The 27,154-nt window shown below is 40.2% G+C and overlaps 5 protein-coding genes across 10 annotated transcripts; 2 read left to right on the top strand and 3 right to left on the bottom strand.

The window, feature by feature from the left end:
• Positions 1 to 3,457: 3,457 nt before the first annotated feature.
• LOC133722875 (uncharacterized) lies at positions 3,458 to 4,489 on the bottom strand. The gene has a single exon (XM_062149734.1). It carries the CDS (start codon positions 4,487 to 4,489, stop codon positions 3,458 to 3,460), a length of 1,032 nt encoding a protein of 343 aa, XP_062005718.1.
• Positions 4,490 to 9,475: 4,986 nt separating this feature from the next.
• LOC133720871 (pentatricopeptide repeat-containing protein At2g32630) lies at positions 9,476 to 12,002 on the top strand. Its single transcript, XM_062147349.1, has one exon. The coding sequence runs from the start codon at positions 9,572 to 9,574 to the stop codon at positions 11,369 to 11,371; it is 1,800 nt and encodes a 599-aa protein (XP_062003333.1). The 5' UTR covers positions 9,476 to 9,571; the 3' UTR covers positions 11,372 to 12,002.
• Positions 12,003 to 12,094: 92 nt separating this feature from the next.
• On the bottom strand, positions 12,095 to 16,468 carry LOC133720872 (RNA polymerase sigma factor sigF, chloroplastic). 3 transcript variants are annotated; one of them, XM_062147351.1, is made up of 9 exons: positions 16,163 to 16,468; positions 15,486 to 15,613; positions 15,116 to 15,216; positions 14,798 to 14,998; positions 14,464 to 14,716; positions 14,138 to 14,368; positions 13,520 to 13,660; positions 12,909 to 13,109; positions 12,095 to 12,759 (listed from the first exon to the last, which is right to left on the bottom strand). In XM_062147351.1, exons 1-9 carry the CDS (start codon positions 16,260 to 16,262, stop codon positions 12,472 to 12,474), a joined length of 1,644 nt encoding a protein of 547 aa, XP_062003335.1. In that variant the 5' UTR covers positions 16,263 to 16,468; the 3' UTR covers positions 12,095 to 12,471. The 3 variants fall into 3 exon arrangements, with proteins under 3 accessions (XP_062003335.1, XP_062003336.1, XP_062003334.1); XM_062147352.1 differs by having other exon boundaries at positions 15,486 to 15,556; XM_062147350.1 differs by having other exon boundaries at positions 15,486 to 15,637; positions 16,163 to 16,467.
• Positions 16,469 to 18,200: 1,732 nt separating this feature from the next.
• On the top strand, positions 18,201 to 19,590 carry LOC133719793 (transcription factor TCP11). The gene has a single exon (XM_062145964.1). It carries the CDS (start codon positions 18,606 to 18,608, stop codon positions 19,350 to 19,352), a length of 747 nt encoding a protein of 248 aa, XP_062001948.1. The 5' UTR covers positions 18,201 to 18,605; the 3' UTR covers positions 19,353 to 19,590.
• A 162-nt stretch (positions 19,591 to 19,752) lies between these two features.
• On the bottom strand, positions 19,753 to 25,333 carry LOC133719792 (OVARIAN TUMOR DOMAIN-containing deubiquitinating enzyme 12). 4 transcript variants are annotated; one of them, XR_009851466.1, is made up of 12 exons: positions 25,152 to 25,333; positions 23,517 to 23,916; positions 23,290 to 23,429; positions 22,787 to 22,860; positions 22,625 to 22,679; positions 22,388 to 22,462; positions 22,211 to 22,284; positions 22,069 to 22,117; positions 21,830 to 21,914; positions 21,426 to 21,482; positions 20,996 to 21,195; positions 19,753 to 20,162 (listed from the first exon to the last, which is right to left on the bottom strand). XR_009851466.1 is itself a non-coding variant. In XM_062145963.1 (12 exons), exons 3-12 carry the CDS (start codon positions 23,842 to 23,844, stop codon positions 21,131 to 21,133), a joined length of 1,002 nt encoding a protein of 333 aa, XP_062001947.1. In that variant the 5' UTR covers positions 23,845 to 23,916; positions 24,826 to 24,934; positions 25,152 to 25,333; the 3' UTR covers positions 19,753 to 21,130. The 4 variants fall into 4 exon arrangements, 3 of the variants coding, with proteins under 3 accessions (XP_062001947.1, XP_062001946.1, XP_062001945.1); XM_062145963.1 differs by adding an exon at positions 24,826 to 24,934 and having other exon boundaries at positions 19,753 to 21,195; XM_062145962.1 differs by adding an exon at positions 24,830 to 24,934 and having other exon boundaries at positions 19,753 to 21,195.
• Positions 25,334 to 27,154: the final 1,821 nt, after the last annotated feature.

Raw genomic sequence — 27,154 nt, 5'->3', positions numbered from 1 at the left:
ACCCTCCAAAGTCGAAGAAGGTGACTGCTGCGCAAGAGACTTGCTTTGCTTATCTTTCTAAACCTCCTAACCCAACTGTTAAGGGCAAGGAGCACATTTAATTTTGTTTTTCTGCTAAACTTTGCCTAATTACTATGTGCTAGTTTTTGTCATAGTTCTTAGGCTCGCTTTTCTTAAATAAGTGAGCACTGGTTGTCTAATGGGTGGTGCTAGCATACCACGTCCTAAACTTGTCCTTGGTATGGCAAGGGAAGGTATGTATCCGTGCCATTCTGGCTTGAGCATGAATGAAATTGATGATTGAGTTCAAAAAAAAAAAAAAAAAGATACACATCTCGTACTTTTTTTATTTTTTTATTGAGAGAAACTGTCAACTCAGATTAATTAGGAGGTAAACTCCTTAGAAAGTACATCAACAATACAATCTGGAGGCTCGAGACCCCAAAATAAAGAACTAGAAGAAGAACAAGCAAAACTAGCTAAAGTATGAGCCACAACATTGGCTTGACGATAAGCATGAGTGAAATAAGAACCCGGCATCTGCTGAAGATGGAAGGTAATGTCATCATACACACGACCATTGAAGGAAGTATGGGGAATGACTCTCAGCTTTGTAGCATGAAAAAGAGTAAGAGAATCCGTCTAAAAAATAACAGGAGAAAGGCATTGCTGCAAAGCAATTGAGACTGCCTCCTTCCCAGCTAAAGCCTCAACCTGTTCCGGAGAAGAGACATTATTAACTGGAGCATAAAAACCTCCCAAACATTTCCCCATATTGTCACGGATAATAACACCAATTCCCCCTGAACTGGCATCTTTATGAAATGCACCATCAAAATTAATCTTAACCCACCCTGCACACGGAGGTTTCCAAGGGACTACAAGTCTATTGCCTCCCCCAAAGCCCTTGCCATGATACTTCTGGTACTCCTGAAACCTCACCCCCAACTGCACCACTACATGATCCACCTCCAAACTCTTATTATCCCATACCCTATTATTTCTCTCCCTCCAGATGCCCCACAAACTAAATACAAGAGTAGCCCATAATTTAGGAGATAAATTAGAAGCACAATGCACTAACCAATCCGTAAAATTTAGCTGCATAGCACCAAAAGAGTAAGCAACCCGTACTACACCAGGGACAACCGCCAAAACGCCCTTCACATATGGACAAAGTCTGCAAATATGTTCAATTGTTTCTTCCCCTATTCCACATAGAGTGCAAGGACATGCCTCCAAAGGGACCTGTTTCTCAATCAATCTAGCTACAGTTGGTAAGCAATTATTCAACACCTTCCATAGAAAGATTCTAGCCGTACCTGGAATATTAGTAGACCAAAGTTTCTTCCAGAACTCTTGCATCTGCACAGATACCTCTTGGACTCTCTCCTCCTCCATTAAGAGTCTATAAGCACTCTTGACCGAAAACAAACCTTTAGAATCAAAATGCCACACCCAACGATCTTTCACCCTACGATTGCTCAATGGAATAGATAAAATAAACGGAATATCCTCAATATGGCAAACCTGATGCACCAACGTTTCATTCCACCTACCGTCACTATTCAATAAATTGCTTACTCTCCATACCTCATTCCAACCCCCATGAACTGGTACTAAACGAAATGGCGCCGCTCTAGGTACCCAAGGATCGGATAACAGAATATTAGCCCCATCTGCCATCTCCCACCTGCCAACGAGCCCCTTTGACCAGAACATCTTTAGCATAAAAAATACTACGCCAAGAGAAAGAAGGGGATGGATGGTGTTCCGCCTCCCAAAAAGAAGAATCTGGAAAGTACCTCGCTTTATACATCCTGGCAATCAGAGAATCCGGAAACTGAATAATTCGCCAACCTTGTTTAGCTAGCATGGCTCTATTAAAAGCATATAAATCACGGAACCCCAACCCTTCTTCCTCCCTTGGACGACAAAGGAATTTCCAAGACTTCCAATGAATCTTCCGCTGCTCAGTATTACTCCCCCACCAAAATCTAGCACACCTCTACTGAAGGTCATCACATAAATTCTTTGTTATCTGGAAGCAACTCATAGCGTATGTAGGCAAAGATTGGGCCACCACTCTGATAAGAATGTCCTTACCCGCCCCACTAAGCAACCGACCTTGCCATGTTTGAAGTTTCTGATCCAGTCTCTCCTGAATATATTGAAAAGTACGAGTTTTGTTCCGCCCAACATACGTAGGCAGCCCAAGATATTTCTCATGTGACTCAACTACCGTGACCCCCAAATGACCTGCAAGCAGATGCTGTTGATCCGTACTGACATTCTTACTAAAAGTAACAGAACTCTTATGGAAATTCACCGTTTGACCGGACGCTCTACCATACACTCGCAAGACATTACTAATCTCATGACAAGCTTGTAAATTAGCCTTCGCATATAACATACTATCATCAGCAAAAAGAAGATGGTTTACCATAGGAGCTCCATCACAAATAGCAATACCTGGTAGCACACCTTGATGAGCTTTCTTTTTCAACAAAGCAGACAAACCTTCCGCTCCAAGGAGAAACAAATATGGTGATAACGGATCTCCCTGACGCAACCCTCGTGAAGGTACCACATATCCTCTCGGTTTACCCCGGACCAGAAAAGAATACCTGACAGAGGAGACACACTGCATAATCATGTGCACCCAACCATGAGTAAAACCCAATCGCTCCAAAACTTTTTGTAAAAACCCCCATTCCAAACGGTCGTAGGCTTTACTCAAATCCAATTTTAAGGCCATGAATTCCTCACCTGCTCTTTTATTATGAATAAAGTGCGCTAACTCATTAGCCGCCAAAGTATTGTCAGTAATGAGCCTGCCAGGGATGAACGCACTCTGAAATGGCGAGATTATCTGAGGCAAAATGACCTTCAACCTGTTGGCAATAACTTTTGAACACAACTTGTAGATAACATTACACAATGCAATAGGACGTAAATCAGCCATTGTCTCAGGGGAATCGACCTTGGGAATCAAACAAATATGCGTAAAGTTAATTTGTTTAAGCAACTGACCCGTATGCAAGAAATTATGAACAGCAGCAGTAATATCTGCGCCTATACTCTCCCAATAGTGTTGGAAAAATAACGGCGGCATGCCATCCGGTCCAGGTGACTTCGTAGGAAACATTTGAAACAACGCCTCCTTCACCTCCTCACAACTGTACTGGGAACACAAGGAAATATTCATCTCCTCCGTTACCGAAGGGGAAATAGCCTGCAATGTTTCCTCTAAAGCCTTCGTATCAATGGTACCTGCTTTATACATTTGTTCAAAATAATTGACCACCACAGATTCCATACTGTCATCATCCTCTTTCCAAACCCCTACCTCATCGTATAGCCCTCTTATGAAGTTTTTCCGCTTCCTATTAGAAGCCTTCCGATGAAAAAACCCCGTATTACGGTCCCCGTCCTTAAGCCACGAAGCTTTGGCACGCTAACTCCAATACAGTTCCTCTTCCGACAACAGTCTCTCCAATTGTTCCATTAATTCTCCCCTCTCTATCAACAAAGCCGGGGTAAGCGACACAAGCAATATAGCTTCTAGTCGTACCCTAATGTCCATAATTACCTTATGCCGGTTCTTGAAGACACTACGCTGCCACAAATCCAACGCAATACTAGTACGCTCTATCTTCTTCGAAACCAGGAACATTGGTTGCCCACTGATCGGTCTGCCCCATTGTTGATGAACTATCTCATGACAACCCTCATGATGCAGCCATAATGATTCAAACTTGAATCTATGATAGCGCTTCTTCCGACGAATAGGAACTGAACTGATAGATAGCAAAATCGGTATATGATCTGATTTGCTAGGAGGCAAATGTTGTACCCGAGAATGAGCAAAAGCGTCCGACCAAGCTATCGTAGCCACCACCCTATCCAGCCTAACTTTCGTCTCTGAATCACTCCATGTATATGGGCACCCATAAAACCCAAGGTCGGCCAGTTCCGCATACCCCAATGCATCTCGGAAACCTCTCATTTGATTCTCCGACCTTGGTCTACCGTCCAACTTTTCCAACGCCAGCAAGATCTCATTAAAGTCACCCAGTACAACCCATGGTAGGCTATCCTCATCACTCAAAGCCTTCAAGAGATCCCAGGATTCCTGGAGGTCCGCCGCATTAGGGTTACCGTAAAACCCCGTGAACCGCCAACGGACAAACCCTACACCCTCGTCCACCACCACGTCAATAAACCAGGCCGTAGATGGTTGTCGGACTGAAACACGCAGATCATCATTCCAAAAAAGTCCCAAACCCCTTGCTTGTCCAACACTCATTACCCCCTCCGCATGGGCGAACCCTAGGTTACGTCGTAGTCTATCAAACTCCGCTTCATCTCTGATTTTGGTTTCGATTAGGAAAACCAGTTTTGGTTGGTGCTGTGAAATCAGAATCTTCAAAGCACGCCATGTAGAAGGATTACAAATCCCTCGACAATTCCAGAACAGTACGTCCATGGCCGTATGACACTGATCAGATCAAAGAAACCTAGGTTTCCGACCTCTACCCTAGCTCCGAGAAACCAGGTTTTTTTTACTTTTTTTTTTTCTTATATAGAAGAGGTCATTAAAAATATGTTAAAAATTATTATAATCAATACTACATCTCCTACTTAATACACCACTTCCTAACTTTTTTTTTTAACATTTTACTAAAAACACAATTCAAAGCTTCCTAAACTATCCTCATTCACAATGCACCATATCTATCCACTAAACATCCATTTTTTTTCCCTCTTTGGTCAACTGAAAATTTTATAAACGAAGGCAACAACCAAAAATAACACCAAAGAAAAATACAACAGAAGAAAAGCTGCAAACACAAAAGAGAACAACTGGAGCTGGAGACACAAAACATTAATTTGCTATATATGTTCAACTTGTTAAGCTAAAATCTGCCTAACCTTATGCCCACAAGCCATTAATTTAAAATGTACTTGTCCTTCTATCAATTCAACCATTATGTGTTTCATATTCAAAACTTTACAGCTGAATCTCAAAAAGACAAATAACAGGTTTAGCACACACAAGCCAGGTATTACTAGTTCCATCTTCCAACTCAAAATAAATTTCCTTTATTTAATCACCTTACATAATCAAAATACCATACTTATATATTCGGTTCATTATACACTATGTGAGCCTTATTTTGAAGGAAAAAATTCAGCAGATTTGCTTCAAGAGCATCTATCAATATATTTTTTCATTATATGCACTCGATAATTAACAACATAGCCAAATAAGGAAACAACAAGATCAAGCATTGTTTGCTACACTTTAGAACCAAGCTAGAGAACAACATATGCCAGTACTCCTCCAATAACAATAACAAACCCAGCCACTATACTAATTAGCCATATATTCATATATATTGATATCAATACTAGCTTGATAAAACTACCTAAAATTGTTCTCATCCCCAAACTCTAAGCACAGCCGCCGGGGGCTTTCTGCACGATCACTTTCTTCGTCCGGTGGTGGCTCTAGGCTGGCCTTTGGGCCTCGCCGACGCCGCTGCCGGACGGGGATTGCAATATACGATCGAACTCTGTGCGGGGGTTGCTCGAAGGTTTTTGCAGGTGGGTTCTGATTTCGGTTTCTGGTTTGCATCTCGGATTCTGGTGGCTTTGCGTCTGCGGGTTTTGGTGGACGTCGGTTCGGGCTTCTTCGACGGACGACGGTTGCAGGGGTTTGAGATTCAGGATCTGCAGCGGCGTGGGTCGGTGGGGTACTAGATTGCGGTGGCTTCGGTGTGAGGAAGGTGGAGGCGGCATGTTCTGCGGTGGGTCTGTTCTGTGGCGGCGGGGATCACAGCGGAGCGGCCTCATGCAAAGCTTCACTGGAACTGCGTGCAGGGTTTCAGGAGTAGAGATGGCTGCTGGGCTGGAGTCAAGCCTGGCCTGCTGGGCCTTTAAGTGGGCTTTCCGTTGGAGTTCTTGGATCTTGGCTATTTTGGGCTAGGGTTTTGGCCTAAGCCCAACTCTATGTTAGTAGCTGTGTTTACTTTCAATAATTCCCTATGTATTTAGGGATCCTAGCTTTGGTACTTTGCCTACAGAATGATCGGTGATTCTACACATCTAAGTGCAAAGTTCTTTGGTGTACCGCAATTGAGCTCATTGGCACCGGGAACTTTGTCTGCTATTATTTTAGTATAGAATTATGTTGTTCTGCTAGGCTCCGGAAAAGGAGCGGAATTTTTGTAAGTGTAATGGTACCTATGTATAGTGTCATTCTGGCCTGAGCTTCCTATTAATGAAACTATTATCTTCATTCAAAAAAAAAAAATACTAGCTTGATAAAATAATAAAGGGCTAAATACATATTACTACCCTGTGGTTTTGATCCAAAATCAATTCAGTCCCTGGACTTCTAATTTCATCAAAAACACCCCTGCACTTTCAATTTTGATCTAATAGGTCCAATTTGTTAGTTTTCCGACAAATGAGTTATTTAACTTGTTAACGTGGCTCATATATGGCCTATGTTTTATGATGTGGTGACTACAGACCACCTCTAGTCAATTTAAGAGTGAGTCCTACTATTAAAAATAAATAGTTTTTGAACAAATAATCCAACTATAACTTGAACCCATAACAAAATATTAATGAATTTGACCTATTAGATCAAAATTGAAAGTGTAAGGGTGTTTTTGATGAAATTAGAAGTCTAGGGACTGAATTGATTTTGGACTTAAACCACAGGGTACTAACTAGTATTTAGCCCAATAATAAAATATGTTCCAACTATGTTTCTCTATTTTTGATATAAATGTCTCTTTTGGTAATTTTATATACCTATAAAATAAGATGTTGGATTGTTGGGTATATGAAATCTAACTAAATTGAAGGTGTGTGAATAAAATTTCTCTAACTAAATTGAAATCTATTGATTTTTCTTGTTCTCCAGCAAATATGTCAATTGTAGTGTAGAAAAATAAGGGTCTCCCGCAGAGGATTAATTTAAACTCAAGGCTTCAACAAAAGTCACAAGAAGTGATTACTGCTCCAATTGAACAGTAGTCGAAAAGTAAATTGAAAACCTAACCAAAACAGCTCAGAAAAATATGAAAATTTACACAGATGTACTAGACACACAAGGCGTCCAACATACAATATTTGGTGATTTTTTTAGGTTGTTTGCTATACATGTAAAATACATAAAAAAAAGAGAACAGAGAGTAAAGGAAACTGAAAACAGATTTTTAGGATGTTTGAAATCAAGATGATGAAACTAGCTAGGAAGTATCCACCCCCAATAATCACACATAACACACTTTGTCCAATTTGTCACCAATTAACTTAGTTGAAGATGCTCAGATTGGCTCGGTACGCTTGAGCACAACTTATTACTCTTTCTTACTTTGTACGCTACCTAAATGTATTCTCAAGCAATGCAACCTAAATGTATGTTTATTAGGAGACCCACTTTTCGATTACATTATGGAAAATCAACCATTAGATGTATATATATGCATAAGTAGATCACTTTTGAAAATTTTCTTCCAAATTGCTAATCATTAATCTACCAAACTAGATCAATCAATGGACATACCAAATCTGTCGAACATAAACCGTTCATGTTCATAATTGACAAATCATGATTATGAATACCTTAAAATTTTTCAATTTGGTTAAAAAGTACAGGAATACATAAACATCTAACAGTTGATTTGCGAAAATGTGATCAAAAAGTAGGTTTCACAAGAAAGTTCTCAACTAGTCCTCTCTCCCACTCTGTTATATAGTAAAATGTCATATAAAACCACTCACAAAGTCACATCTACGCGCTTGCATATGATTAGAACGTCGAAAGTGTCACGTAATAGGACCTAAACCCGCTGTTGGACCCGTTTCTATCAGTTGCACTATCGGATCTGTTCATTTTGAGCATTGCAGATTGCAAAGTATTACAGTGTTTGCGGGTATTTTTGGTTTTTGGTAGGGGTGGGCTAAAACCGAACCGGGCGAGCAAAACCGGTCGAACCGGGCCGGAAAAACAGTGGCGGTTACCGAACCGGAAAAAACATTGGGAAATGTTCAGTTTTCCGAACCGGACCGGATCAGACCGGGTCGGAAGCGGGTTTGTTCTTTGGACCAACCAGAAATAACCGAACCGGCCGATTTATTATATTTTTATTTTTATTAATTTTATTAGGTGTTAATTTCTTAGTGGTCTAGATAAGGTTCCACATACTTTCACTCGCACCCGATCACAAATTAACCCTAGGTCTATGCGAGAGTACTCGACCTCTCATTCTATCACTCAGCCTCTCACTCGAAGACCTCTCTCTCACTCAGCCGTTCTCATTCGAAGAACTACTGGAGTTCGATCTGCACAACCCGAGCCTTCAGCCTTCCGCCTTCAACAACGCCGACCTTCAGCCTTCGATCTGCACAACGCTGACCTTCAAACCTCCTTCAATCTGCAGTTCTGCACAACGCCGCCGTCGCCGTTTTGTCTCATCACTGATATGGACTCGGTAAGTCCTCAGTTCTTTTTGACTCCCTCTCGCCACTCTCTCTTGGCAAGTTTCTACCTTTTTAGTATAAATTATGTTATAGATCTAGCCGTCTGGGGTTCGCTCTCTCTTGAACTTTGATTGAATGATTATGGTTTTTTTTTTTCTAAAGATTTGGGTTTGATTTGTATGCTATTGAATGAATGAATCATGGATTTAGTGTTCTGATTTTGGTATTGCATGTCTTCGATTTTGGGTTTGAATATCAGGCTATTGCATGTGTTTGATTTAGTGTTCGATTAAGGATTTGATTATTAGACTATTGAGATATTGTGAAATTTGATGTTCTAATACTTCTGTATCTTTGTAAACTAGGATCGGTGGCTTTCAGAGGTATCTGCAATGGTGTTCATCTACTGGAGCCAAGAGAAATGAAGCTGGGAATTGAAACACTATCATCGAACCTTTAATCTTTTGTTGTTTGTTTGAATTAACTATGGCATTTTGATTTATTTGGTCTGTAATAAGTTATCATTTTCTTTAGTTCTTGTTAGTTTTTCCCAGGTTGATTATTGTTCATATCAATTAGGTTGAAGAATTGGTGTTAATCTATCGTTGAAGTCTGAAGCTGTTAAATATGTTGCTAAATTGGAAATGGACTTAAATCTGTTAACTAAATATGAGACTGGACTTGTAACCAAAAAAAATAAAAAAAATAAACTGGGCTTGGATATTTGGACAACTAGTTTAAAAGAATATGTTAATTAGGCCCATTAAAAAAACCCGAAACCAAACTGGCCCGAACCGTTATTTCGGCCCAACCGAACATGTCGGCCCACCTCAAAATGAATCGGGCTGCGGTTTAAGATTTGGCCCAACCAAAATGGGCGGTCCGAAAACGGTTTGGGCCCAAAACTGAGCCGGCCCGAACCGTGCCCACCCCTAGTTTTTGGCTCCATATGATCTCTTCCCATTTTATACCCGCCAAGACGTTCTTCTTTTTCAAAACCTGAAACAATGTCCTCCTCCCAGAGCACCCTTTTAAAGCCCTGAAAAAACTGATCCCCTCAGACGCCACCATGATATCAAACCAACAAGTCGCTCAACAAATCGCTAAAACCCTAGTGGAATCAGGCCTTCAACACCTCAAAGTTCTGCTCTCCAATCTCAACCCCAACATAACCCACCTCGTCCTCTCAGACCCAATCCTCCCACCTCAATCTTGCTTGACCTTATTCAACTTCCTCAGAAGAAACCCGTCTCTCAAATCCCACAGACCCAATCTCCAAGCCCATGTAACCCTCTTTTGCAGGCTCCACCAAGCTAAAAGATTCGCCCAAATGAAGAATGTGGTGAATGCTATAGTGAACAACGATCGTCTCCGATGCCCGGTTTCCGGAATCGTTTCTTTGATCGAGAACGGTTCTTATGCGCCTGACTCGGTTGAGAAACTTTGTGATATGCTATTCAGGGTTTATGCGGACAACCAAATGTTTGAAGAAGCCATTGGGGTTTTTGATTATGTGTTCAAGAATGGGCTTGAGATTGAAGAAAGGTCCTGCTTTGTGCTTTTGCTCGCATTGAAGAAGTGTTATCAAGTGGATGAGTGTTTAAGTTTCTTTGATCTAATGCTCGAAAAGGGTGTTCGGATCACGGTTTATTCCATGACATTAGTGATCAATGAGCTTTGTAAGAGAGGAGAGGTGGAAAAGGCTAAGACATTGATGGGTGAAATGGGTGGGAGAGGGATTGAGGCTAATGTTTATACGTATAACACGATTACGAAAGCCTACATTGAAATGAAGGATTTCGGTGGGGTTAATGAGGTCTTGAGCTTGATGAAGATGAATAATGTGGAGTATAATGTGGCAACATACAACCTTTTGATTGATTGGTATGGGAGTTGTGAGAAGATTGGAGATGCAGAGAAGCTGTTTGATGAAATGCGTGAGAGAGGGATAGAGCCGGATGTGTATGTTTACACTTCCATGATTAACTGGAATTGTAGAGCGGGGAAAATGAAAAGGGCATTGTTTCTGTTCGATGAAATGACTGAAAGAAGGCTTGTTCCGAATGATCACACTTACGGCGCATTGATTAATGGTGCTTGTAAGGCAGGGCAGATGGAGATGGCAGACATTTTGGTGAAAGAGATGCAAGGTAAAGGAATTGCCATAAACCGAGTTGTGTATAATACACTGATTGATGGGTACTGCAGAAAAGGGATGATAGATGAAGCTCAGAGGTTCCAGGATGTGATGGAAAAGAAAGGGTTGAAGGCTGATGTCTATACTTACTGCACTATAGCTAGGGGATTGTTTAAATTGAATAGGAATGAGGACGCAAAGAGGTCCTTGTTAACTATGGCAGAAAGAGGTGTGGCTCCAAACTCAGTGTGCTTCACTACTCTGATAGACATATATTGCAAGGAAGGAGACTTTGTCGAAGCAAAGCGGGTATTTCAGGAGATGGAAAGGAAAGGAGAGAGGCCTAATAACGTAACATACAATGCTCTAATTGATGGGCATACCAAGAAAGGTAAACTGAAGGAAGCGCATAAGATGAAAAAGGAGATGGAAGACAAGGGTTTGATGGCAGATTCATATACATATTCATCGCTCATACACGGTGAATGTATCGCTGGCAACGTGGATGCGGCACTGACATTGTTTCATGAAATGTCCAGGAGGGGTTTAACTCGAAACGTTGTCACATACACAGTAATTATTTCAGGTTTGTCTAAGGTGGGGAGAAAAGAAGAAGCTTTCAAATTGTACGATGACATGAAAAAAGCAGGCATCATACCTGATGACAGGGTATATAATTCACTTGTACAAGGCCTTTATACAGACACGTCTAGCTCTATGGCAGATGAGTAGCATTGTGGCTGGTGGCAATTGGGTGCAGCGTTATGACATGTCTGAAATGACAATAGGACAGTCAGGTGGCTTCCTGCTAGAAATGGCCTTATTCTGCTTCATCTTCATGGCAACATATCTGACTTTCCCAATTTATCTTGTGGCTTCTGGTCCGAGGACTTCTTACTGTCAAAGGATAGAATTCACATTTACAACCCCAGCTCTGGAAAGGGGTTGCGCATCTTTCTGTTCTCCACAAGTCTGAGCAGGAACCCTCGGGCAGCTTTTCTTTAATTTCTCGGTTTACCGCACTTTAGTCAGTGGGCTGCGCTCTTTGGAAGGGTAAGAACTTGTCAACTCTTGTGAAGGAGCTTCGCTTGGAGAGTTGGAGGTAACTACATATGCAAAGGAAGGAGTCTAGAAATTTCAGAAACGTCTGCAAACCTTCAATAGTTACTCTTAAGTAATGTCTTATCATCTACTAGTACCATAATAGGGTGTTTTGCTGTTCCAAACTGCGTGCCTCTTTGTCCCCGTTCCGATGTCAGCCTTGTTCTTCTGTAGGCTGGGGGCTGCTTCTAATAAATTTGATTTCAACATAAGGAAAAGGAAAGTTTATTATTATTGTTTTGTTAGAAAAAGGAAAATGGATCTACTTAACTCTATGGTTCCATCCTCCCTCGCCTACAGAATTCAAGCTTTTGCAAGTAGAATAAACTGATTGAATTCTAAAATATTTCAATATGAAACAAAAGAATCATTTTACTTTGAACTGGATAAAATCAATAGATACAATAGAAAGCATCCACCCCTCGTGTTGGAGTGTTGGCTTCAAATAGGGATGTGAGAAATATACAATGACTTGCGGTAGTTTCAGCTCTTCTCCAGAAATGGAAAGAAAGCCATCAATACAGCGTGGAAGCATAAGATCTAGCCTAAGCTAGCACAAGTTTTGCACCCCTTAAACCTAACATATTGGGCGCTCTCCATATTCCAAGCCACGGCTTGCTGTACATTCACCTCAAAAAAACTGGAGAGCTCAATAGCTGAACTCCAGATTTCCTTAAAAGATACCAGAAATCTGAATTGACGGAGTAGATACTATAGCAAAACGAACTCTTTTAAACAAGCAAAGGAGCATAAGCCCCAAGCCCTTGGCTGCCAAGTGATTCCTTGAGCTTCAGGAATGCTCGGCTCTCCAGTTGCCGTACCCGTTCCTTGGACAATCCAAAAATCTCACCAATCTCTGATAGTGATCTCTGCTTACCATCTTCAATACCATATCTTAGCCTGATTATCTGCCTCTCTCTTTTTTCAAGAGTGTGTAGGAGGTTGCGCACATGTTGTCTCATCAGCTGCTTTGCCACACTCACATCTGGGATCTCAATCCCAGTGTCAGCAGTTACCTCCTGCAATTATGAGTGAACAAGAGTCTTATTCTTCTTAAACCACTGGAGAATTTTTTGCTCAAATTAATGAATTATATCTCAGTCAAACTGGCATATGACATAGAAAGAGAGATTATATATGACCTGGAAATCGAGACAACGATCTCTACCTGGAAAGTGGTATCTTGGTCTGCCCACACGGTTTGTTGCATTGAAACTGGCATTCTTGTAGAATATAGCAATTTCCCCAATTTTTCAACCGACATTCCAACTCGTCTTGCTAATTCTTCTCTGCTTGGGTTGTGATTTCCTTCCTGAATATATGATTTCTTTGCCTCCAATACCTTGCCAAGGAGGGTGTATACATTTTCCTGCGAATGCATAATATATTGATTTTCTGTCATGCTTATCAAAAGGTTCTTTTTTCCTTTCAACAAGCTATGAAATAATCAACTTTTTGGTAGTCAGGCATGGAGTAAGAGGATTTAGTATGTCAACATTTGTAGATTCTCCACCACAATAAGAAGTGGATAACCAAGCTATGAATTCAGGATATAGATTTCAAAGGTATCAGTACTTTTAGTCATCATTAACATTACCAATTCTAGATTTTCATTTGTACCAAAATCCCAGATATAACGCTTCCACAGAAACTTTTAAGAAGAGGCACAATCAGTTGACACCAAAGAATCAAAGATAGAGACTATGACAGCAAAGAAAACATTAAACATGAATTTAGTTGAAAATTGAAGACCAGAGAGATGATAAAGATGGTTATTACCGGCAAGCGGATAGTCCTGGAATGTTGAAATATGGCCTTCCTAATTGTTTGTCTCACCCACCAGTATGCATAAGTAGCAAATCGGCAACCAGCTTGGGGTTTGAATTTCTCAACACTTTTCATAAGACCCATACTTCCCTCCTACAAAAGTATCAGGGGAAAATAAAATAGTATTAAACTTCTTCTCGAGGTAAAACCAATGCAATAATTGTCCAGGCCTTATTCTGAAAATCTAGTTAATGCTCTTTTTAGTTAAAATGAAGTTGTATAAAAAGATAACCTCCAACCCTACCAACCCTAACCTATCGAAACAGCTATCCAATTTTTGATAACTCTTCCTGTGCAGCAATAACATTTAACACATGTAAAATGTATGTAATGCTATAAATTGGTAATTCTGTCAAGATGAATATGATGATATCCATGAAGATAGGCATGTGCAGTAGTCGATTTGTACAGGTGGCACAAACTTAAATGTAGGACTTGCCCGTTCAATTTCATCATCTACGGCAATATTTTACTGCATTTCTAGCAAAAAAAAAGAATGAAAGTTTCATGTGGAACTCCAAAATCCTTCAGTAAGACTATATATTATATAGATTATAAGAAAAAAGTTACCTGCAGTAAATCCTGAAGGCCAAGACCTCGCCCTTGATATTGTTTAGCAATGTGCACAACCATACGTAAGTTAGCATAGATCAACTTTTCACGGCTGCTAGTACCAGAGCGAAGCTGTGATTGCAACATCTGACAACTGATACCAACAGCTTCAGCCCATTCAACCAAAGTTGGTTCACGGCCATATTGAGATTGAAGTCTACTCTTCACCGCTTCTAACTTAAATACATCCTGTTACATAACTCCGCACATCAATACAGTATAAGACCCTTTATAAACCAGTAATGCTGAAAATAAGCAGAGACAACAATGATTTAGATATGCACCTGAACTCGGGCAATCAACTCAGTCTCTTCTTTAAGTGTCAAAAGTTGTCTTGTTTCAGGACCCCACAAGAATAATCGCAGGGGATCATTAGGATTTATTCCTTCACTAGATTTTCTCCGTACATCTGAACTTCTAAAACTGCTAGTCTCATGATTTGGAACTTTTGTGTTAAGCAAACTCCTTTTCTTAAGTCGCTTGCGCCGCCTCTCTAGAAGTCGGGTTGACCTTACAGTTTCCTCCTCCCACCCCAAACTGGAAAATAAATATTTGGCTTCAGTTCCAAGCAATTGACATGGAAATAATAATTAAACAAGTTAGTACCACAAAACTGACCCCATAGAAATAGATTCATTAAAACCAGCTCTGATCGAGTTGGAGTTTTCAGCTAAAGAGGCTGCTTCAATTGAGGCTGACAAGGCATTTTTAGCTAGGGTCAATACATCACATGGTTTGACGTCCATATGCTCATTAGCAGTGGTATTAGACTTCGAAGCCAAAGTGGTGGATGGATTTTCACCAGTTTGTAAGGGTGAACTGCAATGCAGAAATGTAAAATCAGGATTACATAAGGATGCAATTGAGTAGTAACACTGCAATCACCCCAATAAAACTGATGCAAGTGATGAGACAGAAGAGTTTTATTTCTCTTACACATGCAACTGGCGAAAGTCTTTGACCAACTTGTAAAAGTCATCAATGTTAAAATCTTCCTCAGCAGTTGTATTCTCTATCTGCACCCGATCTAATGTAGCCTTTTATGAACACAGGCAATGGTACACAGATCAGGAGTTTCCCATGAGAGAAAAGGTTAGTATGAGTTCTGAGGAAGCAAATCCAAGTATATGAGCCAAATTGTAAATATGTGAAAAGAAGAAACCTCCAATAGTTTTAAATTACTGGAATTATGGTGGCATTTGAAAAAGAAAGATAGTATCCTCAATATGCATAATTTGAAATGAGGGATGACATAGGTTTAAGTAAGAAAATACTGAGGATTACACAAGTTGTGCAGTGCTCCAACCTGAGATGTTTTCTCTTCCTTAAACATGTGCAATAGAGGCTTGAACTCGTCGCGCTGCTCTTGTAAAAGAACTGAAGTAGGAAAACGTCGAGTTATAAATGTAGTCGGCAGAGAAGTAACTGCAGGAGCTGCTTGCTCATGAAGCATCAAGACTGCAAATTAGGGTACCAAAAATGGAGAAAATGGGAGTAAATTATCCCTTATTCAAATATTTTTGTACACAACTAATATCTTTCCGTAAACCAGTCAGTGACTATTACTACACTCTACATCTCTTTCATTATCTCCTACAGTAGTATCATCATACTATCTAAAAACTTGATACTTAGACTCTCAAGACATTGTCATATCATCTCATTCTACACCTTATTACTCAAACACAAGACACAAGAAAACACAATTCCACTACTACCAAAAGTGCTCAAATAGGTAGCATCATAGTCTTTGTATCCACAACTGAACACATATGACCAATTTCAAGGAGTGGCATTCAAACACAAACGGTCAGAAACTTTAAAACCCATATCATAACAACACAAACTCTACGCACCCACTTATGGGGTATATATGTTTAACCACCTATTGCTAGATTCCAAAGTCTAAAACTTTTCCCGGGAAATTCCCAGAAAGCAAAACAGAGAAGAGAGCAAAGCAAACATGAAAGCAATGAGCTTTACCTGAAGTAGTAGAAGGAGAAGAAGGAGGAAGAGGATGCCTGAGTTGGGTTGTTGATGGAAATGCTGAAGATGAAGAAAGAAAATGCCTTCCAGCCTCCATTGGATTAATAAGAGATGGTTAAATTTGTGTAAGTATTACTAGAATTGTGTAATAGAATGAAACAGAGTATCACATAGTGTCTTTGCTCTCTATCTATAGCTTGCAAAATTTGCATAATCTTTTCTGTTTTTTTTTTTTTGTTGCAGATAATGTTTTAGGAGGAGGAAGAGGTTCTGCGCCTGCTCTTTCTAAAGGCTATTTGGCACCTCAAAATTATTTACTTGTTTTTTCCATATAGATCAGGTTTAGATTTTTATATCACATTTGGGCTCATGTCAGTCAATGCAGGCCTTGCACGTCTGGCCCGTTCCGGCCTATATAAAAAAAAAAAGGGTTTGCTTACAACTTTGCCTTTTTTTTTATCCGTGAAGGTCCAACTTGTGTATAACACACACACACACCCCCAAAATAAGTAAATAAATAAATGTGTACTTCAACAACAGAAATGTTAATTCGAACTTCACACCTGCGAAGAATTTTATTGAAAGAAAAATGGCACTTTTATAACATAAATGTAGGCCTCATCATTTAGCCCGCGGATCAAGTGGGCCGATGGAGGCCCGCAAGCCCGACGGATTAAAGCTCGTCTGCATGAAAGCCCGCATTGGTGGGTAGAGGGCCGAGCTTGGTTTAGGGGTTTAAAACCCGACCCGGCCCTTAAAAGCCCGTCCGGCCTGTAAGCCCACAAATTGAGTCGAGTGGGCTAGTTGTCATTGTTGTGGGGGTCTGAGATTTGGATCGGAGGGGGGGGGGGGGGAGGGGGGGAAGAGAGAGAGAGAGAGAGTTTTAGTTGTAGGCTGTGGAAGGGAGAGGATGAGACAGAAAAGTATAGGGATTTTTGTTTTGTTTCATGGAGGAAGGGTAAGCGTCCTGGACCTCGCTTCTGGTAGAAATATTTAACTCTCAGGCAAGGATTGAAAATTGTACCAGCTCGAAATAAGTTTCTCCATTGCTTTGTTTCAGTGTGTGTGTAATTATTTATTATTTAAAACTAGATAATATAGACCCGACCCGGCCTGGCCCGAAAAAGCTGGCAAGGCCAGGTTTATATGGATAGCCTGATCTGACCCGTTATTATGTAAAAATATTATAAAGCCTGATCCGGCAGGGGCTCGTTGACGACCCCTTGGGTGTGAAACTGTCTAGAAAAAGGACCAAAAATCACCCTCTCTCGGACAGTTCCTCCACCCATCCCTTTATGGAAGTAATCCATGTAACGGTTAAGACTTAAGACTTTGCGAATAAGTAATTCCACTGAATTTTTACTATTTTTCGAAGACTATTCTTCAAGCTAGTGGCATGTCGCGTTTCCAACACTCTCTCCCGCATATGTGTATTGGTTTTGACTACGTTCGATTATAAACTATAAAGTGTCACTTTAATCAGCCAAAAATAGAAACGTCACTTTATACTGCTAATTTTCAAAAGATTTATTTTTATAAGCGAAACTTTCAATTATCGCTTACAGGAAAAGAATGGATGAGTACATGGCAATACAACTAACTCTAGTTAAATTAACGGGATTTGTCAATCATGAGTTCATTAACGAGAGTGTGGGTAGTTATCAAACGAGAATCGCTCTAGTCACCATAACTGACTCAAGTTAAATTAACGGGAGCTTGAAAACTAAGCTGAGGTGTGTACCACGAAGGGTATATTCGACCTTTCGCTCGCAGTACTAGGCAGTGGTCAAAGTGTCAGCGTGCGAAACAAATCTTGACAGCAAATACCTGAACAGTGTCACTGCTTGTGTTTTTTGCAAGCACTGATTCTATTCTCCCCTCTAAAGCGCGTGGATAAGACAGCAAGCGGGCCCCGCCGTGCATCAGACGCTTTTTCCCGTTTTCAAATTTTTTCTTGTTAAAAAAAGCTAATAAACAATTTAATAAAACATTATACTTTTTCAATAAATACGAATCTGGTCAGCTTTTAGGAACTGAACCGTCAGATTTCAGCTTCCTCCGAGGGGCACTTTTGTCTTTCCATTCGTAACAATGGGAATTGGGAAATAATGAGTCCCACAAAAGGACCCACCCAAAAAGCAGAAACTAATTTTTCACTTTCACTCGACGTGCGTTCCAGCGCGTGGGAACCTTCTTCTACGACACCTGACAAGACTTAACTCGACCCCACCTAACATCTTTCAAATTTTCCGGGTTGGGCCCAGAGCGGGACCCGCAGCGCGGAAACAGTGAGACCCACCCAGATCTCACTCTCGCAATAAAAAGGGCCCTTTCTCTCATATACTTGTGGGGTCGCATAGAATCCAATCCCTCTCTCTCTCTCTCTCTCCCCAAAAACCAAACCCTAAAATTTCTCCGGCGGACCCCAATCGCCACCGCCATGGGCTCCGAGATGGCCCTCCAAGACTACCTGTCCCCGGACCCACCACACCACCAGCAGCAGCAGCAACTTCCCTCACTCAAGCGTGAGGACCCGACCCAAAACGTCGCCGTCCCGGCGGCGGTGCTCACCTCCACCACCACCGTGACGACTGCTAAAGACTCGGCCAGGACGACTCAGCAGCTCAGCCGCACTCGGAAGTCGACCAACACCAAGGACCGCCACACCAAGGTCAACGGCCGCGGCCGCCGTGTCCGAATGCCCGCCATGTGCGCCGCCAGAATCTTCCAGCTGACCCGCGAGCTTGGCCACCGCTCCGACGGCGAGACCATCGAGTGGCTCCTCCGCCACGCCGAGCCCTCCATCATCGCCGCCACCGGCACCGGCACCCACCCGGCGCAGCTCTGCACCTCCACCCCCGCCATCTCCGCCTCAATGCCCTCCCTCCACTGCCGCCCCACCATCAGCACCGTCAACACCACCGGCGCCGCCGGTCAGCTCATGTACCACCTCCAGCAGCACCCTGTTTCCCAGTCCCACCACCACCACCAGCAGCTGAGCTGCCGGCTCGACTTGTGCCAGCCGCTGCCCGGTTTGGACTACTCGGCGGTGGCCGGGAACAACAACGGCGGGTACCAGAACAGCCACGGGTACAACCACCATGGATTCACGGCGCTGCTGTTGCAGTCTGGAGTCGGGGACGGGGGAGACGCCGCCTCCGGAGAAGGCTCTCAGGGACTCGACTAGTCTAGTCTAGTCGAACTGAGAGTCTGTATATCACAAGGATATAGCAAATAATAGAGAGGTAGAGGTGTAATGGAGAGGAGGTTAGAGGGCTGTGTTCTATTCTGTTGAGCTGGGTTTCGAATGTGGGTTGTGTTGCTGTTCATTGTTCAATGTTTGTGTGAAGTAGGAAGTGAACTATATGTAATGTAAGGGGATCAAATCCAGATGGAAGTGAAATGAAAATGAATGGCTTTGATCTTTGGATGAGTTTAAAATATATTGCATGAGTTGCTTGGCACTTCACTAAATATGGAGGGGACCATAGAGAGAGGTTTGGACCCACCATTGTTGAGCTTCTTCAAATTGTTTAACAGGGCATTCATTCTCCAGTCACAAATGCTTATAAAATAACACCAACCCATTTCTTCAAAACACTACATGTATAGTCAGCCCTGAATACATATTTACCCATTCAACAATGAAACAAGACACTGCAACCAAAAGCAGGAAATCTGTATTCTGTTTCACTGTTATGAATCCAGCAGAATTCTGAATCAAAATGAATATATACTCAAACGATATTCAAGAAGCAAACAGGCTTGTGTTATAAGCAGAACAAACATTCACAGTTGAAATCAAAAGCGAAAAAAAAAAAAACCTATATCTATTGTACTGTTTCTGAAACTGGACCATTCTGCATTGAAGCATATACTTCACCAGTGACCTTGGGGCAATTGCACCGTAACTATCATAAGTACATGATGTAAAATAATGGCCACCACCATTTTCCAAATTCAGCTGCACACTGTCGTATGGACTCAACAAGATGCGCTTTCAACAAGGCAACAAAGTGTGTGAAAGTGCAATTCATTATAGCAAAGAGTAACATATTTGTCGTGCTTCGTTGAATATATATCACATTAGTTCTAATATTACATAAAGGTGGGCAACTAAGTAACTCAAACCATAGTAAAGTAGGAAAGAGATGCTAATTCATTAGGGAGAGAAAATTTCTTTTATATATGGAATTAAAAATAATTCAACAGGGTTTTACTTCCAATCAAGACTTGTATTATATAAGCAAGATATCCGGCAAGTATACCATATAAAGACAATTTTATTCTCCAAGTTGCAAATATATCCTTCAAATCACTGCATGGCTCCTTAAGCTACAAGCACAGCATATATTTCCCCATAAAAAAGAATCGACTGTACAAGATAAATGACCGAAAGGTTATAAAAACCTTCGTTCCCATCTCTATATGTCGCCAAAAATCCAGAATCTAACCATATTGTTTATGCTCATCACATTGGTCCTCTTCGTCTCACTATGGCTCTAGACATAATGGCAGAACAATTTGCTCCATGATTATTGTGCTTTCCATTTCCTAGTGCTCACCGACTACATTTATTTGGACTTTTCTGCGTCCTTATAAAGCATGCCATTGCATACTTTCCATGATACCGATACCTTCATTTCAAGTATCCAATATATGTTTCACATTCCCATATTTGTGCATACTCCTTTCTTTTTTGAACATGTATAAAACTAATTATCCTACTTTAACGGTCGAAACAATGTCAGACGGTTCTAGCATGATGATAAAATTCACACATGCAACCCAATCGTAATAATAGTAAAGTTTGGAAAAGAGAAAAGATACCAACTCGCCAATGAGATAATCCAGCCTGGACGAACTCAGAATTTTGGTGGGTCCTGAACCAAGGATCTACCCAGTTTTGGAAACAGCAATAGCTACAATCGAAGGCAAATGAGATGCTATGCTGTCCAAAGATTCCTAATTTTTATTCCCAAATATCCACCACTTTTTCTTCTTTCTATACTCATCTGAGGAGGGTGTACCTGAAACAAAACAAAACAAAATAAGTGAACTAGCCGTAAGGCATAAATGAGGTAGTTAGGGGCACACATTATCGACAATTATAAAAGTTAGGGGCACACATTATCGACAATTCCACATAAGAGCATTACTCATTTCTAGTTGACTTTAGCTTATCAAGTTATCCCCTCCCGAAGTTTGAATTTACTCAATACAGTGAACTACACATGTACATGAAAATGAAAGCATATACCTTCTTGAGGATAAATTGAGTTGTAATGCACCTCTGCCCAGAAACTCAACATAATAACTGCACAAGACATAAAGAGTTTTCTGTAAAGGTTATGATGAAAAAATAATGCACGAGGATATTGTATGCAATAGTTCGATTAAAAAGTAAAATTCCAAGAAATCTGTTTGTTGCAAGTATGATTCTGAGACTAAGATTGAACTCAAGACAGTGATATGATATTTGTAATTAGGTTAACGGGAGAAGTGAATTTAGAAAACTGTTACATGTGAGATATGCATCACAATCAAATTATTCAAGAACAGATACAGAATCATAATGAAATTTATCATACATAAAAGTCAATTAAATGATTGAACATCCAACTGCTTATGCTTAAAACAAAATTAAGAACACAACAAGTATACCTTGTTTTGACGTTTGGACATTAGGAAGAATCTCTATGCAACATGTATCCTTAAAAGAAGTGAAGACAAATATTTTCACACCATACTGCAATAAAATTATTCATAAGTATCAGTCATTGTATGATTAGTGTTGAACAGTTGGAAACAAATCCAGTAAAGTGGCAGACCAAAAGCAAAAAACCAAGAAGAGTGCATGATGAAGTATTCACAAGTATCAGTTCTCATTGGAATGTTCATACCGAATCAGCAGCAGCCTGCAATGTAACATGATCACCCCACTGGCCACTCCTAGTTTAATTCACATGAAAGCGGTATTAATTTGGTGATCCCAAAACTTAATACAATGGGAAAAGAACAACATATTATGAGTTCGACTAATACTTTGACATCTTCTCCAAATAGTCATCGTATGCCATTGGAACATATCCCTCGTAAATTTCTGGGTGAGCCTTAAGCTGGTCACAGTAAACAATTGAAAAGAAAAATCAGAACCCATGGCAGATGCACAAAATTCCAGTGCTAAAGTTCTGTTGAACAAAATAGTATCATATTTCTAACCTGATTTACGACTTTCCTTCTCACATCATTGTGGTGGTCTGGTGAGTGATACAATTGGTCTGATAAAGCACTAAACTGGAAAACAAAGGAAGTTATAAAGATGTAAACTTGGAAAGAGCTAAGGTCAGCTTCCAGTTCCAGGGATAAGAATAAGACTGATCGATCTAAATGATAACTACATACATGTCAAGCGAGCATGATAAACAACAGAAACAGGTAAAGCTGCAAAACACTAACCTGACAGTTACCATCTCCTTGAACCTTACGCTCCACGACGCCATATAATTGCAGTCTACATTCAAAGGCGATAAATACGTTTAACACACCCCAAAGACAACAATTGGAAGAATTGATAGTGCATATACTTTTACTCCTAGAGAGGAGAAGAGCAGGTATTACCTGTCAAGCAGCCTCTGATGATCTGAAGTAGCTTCATCAATTGAAGGAATTTCTCCATTAATTCTAGGAATATGCTAAACCATATAAAAGCAAAGGTTAATACTTGTGTCAACATTTTCAAAGTACACCATGTGTTGAAAGCCAAATAACAATCTAAATACATTTACAATAATTGTGAAATTTCAAACTGTAGAATGCTCGAGTCTTGACATGTCTATGTAAGTCCCCAATCTACATTCTGACTCTCAGCATCAGATTATTGCTCAATATAGATATAAACTACGCAATGTGTAAAACTTTCTCTAAGGTAACTCCTACACAGTGGTTGATAATAAAACCAGTATCAATAATTTGAGATTAGAACATGGTGACATAAGCCAAACTAATAGTGATAAATGAACTACATATATGTGTGTGTGTGTCTATACACACACACACACACACACACACACATATATCTTCAATAACTATAGAAAAGTCAAACTAACAGAACATATACGTACAGGAACGGGCATCATTTCATTGAAGCTCCAGCCTACTTCACCGTCAACTGCACACTCATCAGTTAACTCCAAATGACCTGGGCTAGAACATGAACTAGAAGGCACCACTGTGCATGCTCCTTCATTTGGATAATCACTGTCTGCATGGTGTAAAAAATGCCTATCAATACAACTAAAGTGATATCTGTTCACAAACGAAAAGGTGCAAGCAATAGTTTTCTGGATACCTGAACAATAGTTCCTTCTGGACAAACTATACCAATCATCTGCATGAGTAGATGCTTGTGATTGCTCTTCATCTCCATGTGAGTATCCAGAGGCGTCTGCTACAGATAGTCGTGAATATTCTTCTTGAAGTGTGTGTGCAATGATCTCATCATTCTCTACATGGTTAGATTCGGTACCATATTGACCTCTAATATATTGTCCGCGGTAGATGTCATTAGCATCGTGTTGTATCATGTCACCATAATAGACAGTATTATAAGCTGGATCGCCATCAAGTAGACTAAGAGCCCACTGCATAATACCAGACTCATGCTCTTGGCCAGCCATCCCCTTAAAAGAGTTAATCTTCTCCCAAAGTAACGATGGAATCCCTAAGAAGTTCAACTAATATAGTGATATCTGCCCAAAAGCAACAAATTATGTTCAAAAGACAGTCAATGCCTTGACGTGCTCTAAAAATAACTGTAAACACTACTGACATCTCCAGCTGCCCAAATCTAGAAGAAAGCATCAACATGCATTATTATTGAATAATTGCAAGGCGAGTCTAAAATTTTAATATAACTACTCAATATAATAGAGAAGTTGACTTTGACACAGAATACTGAACAAATATAGAATAGAAGCTCTAATTGCAATTGTTTGGACACCTAACAGAGAGAAAACTACGCTAGCAATATTTGTGAAAATGATGTCTGCCCAAGTGATCACAATTTAAATCTTTGCTGGGTACAAGTATGTTTATTGTCAACTTTAAATAACACTTCCACGTCTAAGAAAATGTACTGAGATCAGAAAGGGCTTCTGACAGACCGTCAAAATACCATGGAAACAATAACCAGCTGGAGACTTTGATTATCTGTAAACTAAAGCGACGGATAAACCCATGGACCTAACAACATATGCTTACGAAGAATAAAATACTGCAAAGAAAGACAAAAACCTAAAGCAGCCTGACTTTCACGATTTAATCTAGATGGACGACAAAAAGGAAAAATGAAGAGTCAACATTAACTCAGACTGCTCAAAATCCTAACATAAAACTTATAAAGAACAACCCTTTTGCCAAAAATATGCAGGGAAAAGAATCACAAATAATCAAATAAACTTTAGCCACCGGTTATCATTACTACGATAACCTTTTATATAACAGAACAGAAATACAGATAAGGAGATAACCATATTACCAAAAACAAAATAAAAAACACCTATGCGAGCAGCAATTTAACACAAAAGAATTTACGAAAAACAAAACTACAATTACTCTAATTTAAAATTCATATTACTATATAATCAAATAGTGAATACCTACATCAAATTTCGTTTGCTACATGAGTCAACTTTTCTCCAGAACAAGCCAACTGCTCCATGCAATCATGCTAATTCATTCATATCATCATCATCATCTCTATTCTCTCTAACAATACCAAAATAGAAACAAATAAATCATTCTCAATTTCAACAATCCAACACCAAAAACACAAAAACAAAACGAAAATTCTGCAGATTACAAACTCAAAAAATTAGAAATTAAAAAAAAAAAAAAAAACAACTTCTCCACCAAATCACCATAACAATTCAACAATTGAACAGACCTATAAAACGATCAAAATTCAACGAAATTGATAACTCACCTAATAAGCTTCGAATCAGAATCGAATAGTCAGAAACGCTTCTCTTCGGCAAAGGTCAAGAGAGAATTAGAGAGAGGGAGATGAAAACAAGGAGTGTGTGTGTGTGTGTATTTATGGAAGGGTGGAAATGCGATGAAGACGAAGAAGCCATTTGAACAAATAAGCAAAATAAAGGAAAGCCCACTGACTTCACCCGACTTATATACAGTTCTCTCGCCTCGTTAAACGTCGAGCAAGTCCCCGATGGTAAACTCCCCTCTGGACGGCTGCGATTCACGCGGCAACTGCCCGAACGTTTTCGGGAGGGAGAGATCGACGGCGGAGGTTTTGTCGCGTGAGAATGGAGGGTCCTGATTGGAGCAAGTTTGGCCGCTTGGGCCCGAAAGTCGCAGGGGACCTTTCCTATATAAAAAGAGGGCATTTTTTCTAATTTGCCGGAAGAATTAAAAGGTCCACACGTGGGGACGGTGGGGATGTCATACATTCGTGTTATTTTATGATATATATATATATTTTTAATAATATTGTTTGCCAAAATTATAATTTTTAATTCGAGTGACGCCGTCGAGATTATGTAGGACTAGTGAAAAGGATAATTATGACACGCGTGTGGTAATACTATTGATTATTTTCTTTCATTTACTCATTCGATTGATTGGAAGTAATGTACGGGTGTCTGGTATTGATGTACATCAATTGCGGTCATAATCATCTTCTTCTTCAGAAAAATAAATAATTATACTCGATGAATTCCAAGAAAGGAGTCAGAATTATAATGTGTAGATTATGTTTACAATTTTTTGAGAATGTATTGTTGATTTATCTCTCCTTCATTTTGAATATGTGAAAATTCATTGGGTATGAGAATATTTTAGTTGGAAGAATAAGTTGGGGCCACATTGAGGGACTTCTTTTCAACATCTAGTTAACTTAATATTCATTTTCATAAATTTGTGATCATGATTATCATTTAATAAGCACATAGTTGTTTATCACTATACTATAAACAATCATGATAAATTGATAATGCTTAGATGTTTGAATAAGTTCCGGTGTGATTGTTTACATATAGAGAAGTACTAGAAAATTGGCCCGTGCTGTGCCACGGGTTTTGTTCTTGTAAAGAAATTAGAAGGATCAAATAAAAGGAGGCTATGGACGGGAGATCATGGCTGTATGCATATCAAACAAAGTCCATATCAATTCAAACCCCAGACACTGAATAACAAAACTATCAAAAGATGGCAGCCTGTAATTAAGAAACAATGAAAGGGTAAAAACGTCTTTTCCTATGTATAGGGCAAATGCAAAATTGTGGTAGAAGACCAGGGGTAAAATCGTCAGTTTACTGTTACATGAACAGTTGTGAATAGTAAACTCATCTTTCATATATAGTATAATTTGAATGAAAGATTTAGAAAACAAATAGTATAAATCATGAATGGACATTGTTCTAAACATAAGCAATCTTCAAGCCTCGTTTGATTCACAAATTGAAAGTCATAGAAAAATTATTATTTTGGTATTTGATGGAGATGAACAATCAAGGTTCTCATGTCTTAACTATACGCAAAAATGAGAGCCGAGAGGGAGAGCGTGTTCTCTCCGAACCCTAGCGCCGCCGCCTTCAGTGGGGGATGGCGAAGCAGTCTTTGGATGGCAATTCTGTTATGGCTGCTCCGTTCCCGGCGTGGCTGTCTTTGCAGTCATGGCAAGAACACCGGTCTCTGGGTTGAGTGGTGCAATTGGAGTTTCGATGGCGGAACTGGTTTTTTGGTGGCTCTCTTGCAGAATAGCGTTTGAGTTTTGCACTGGTGAAGGGCCTTGATGCAGACGACGTCGGAGTTGCTGTTGTGGCCAGAGGTAGTGGTAGTCACGCGCTGCCGCTTCTGGGTGCTGCACGGACTTTGGATTCGTCTGATCGAGGCTTGGGCTGACCTGATGCTTTGGGTCGGGTGGAGATTGGTCTTGCTTTCAGGTCTGCTACTATTGGGATTGTCAAC

The sequence above is a fragment of the Rosa rugosa genome, chromosome 7 (assembly GCF_958449725.1).
Source record: "Rosa rugosa chromosome 7, drRosRugo1.1, whole genome shotgun sequence".
Lineage (NCBI taxonomy): Eukaryota > Viridiplantae > Streptophyta > Magnoliopsida > Rosales > Rosaceae > Rosa > Rosa rugosa.
Note: the sequence above shows the minus strand (reverse complement) of the source record. Positions and strands in the feature narration are given on the sequence as shown.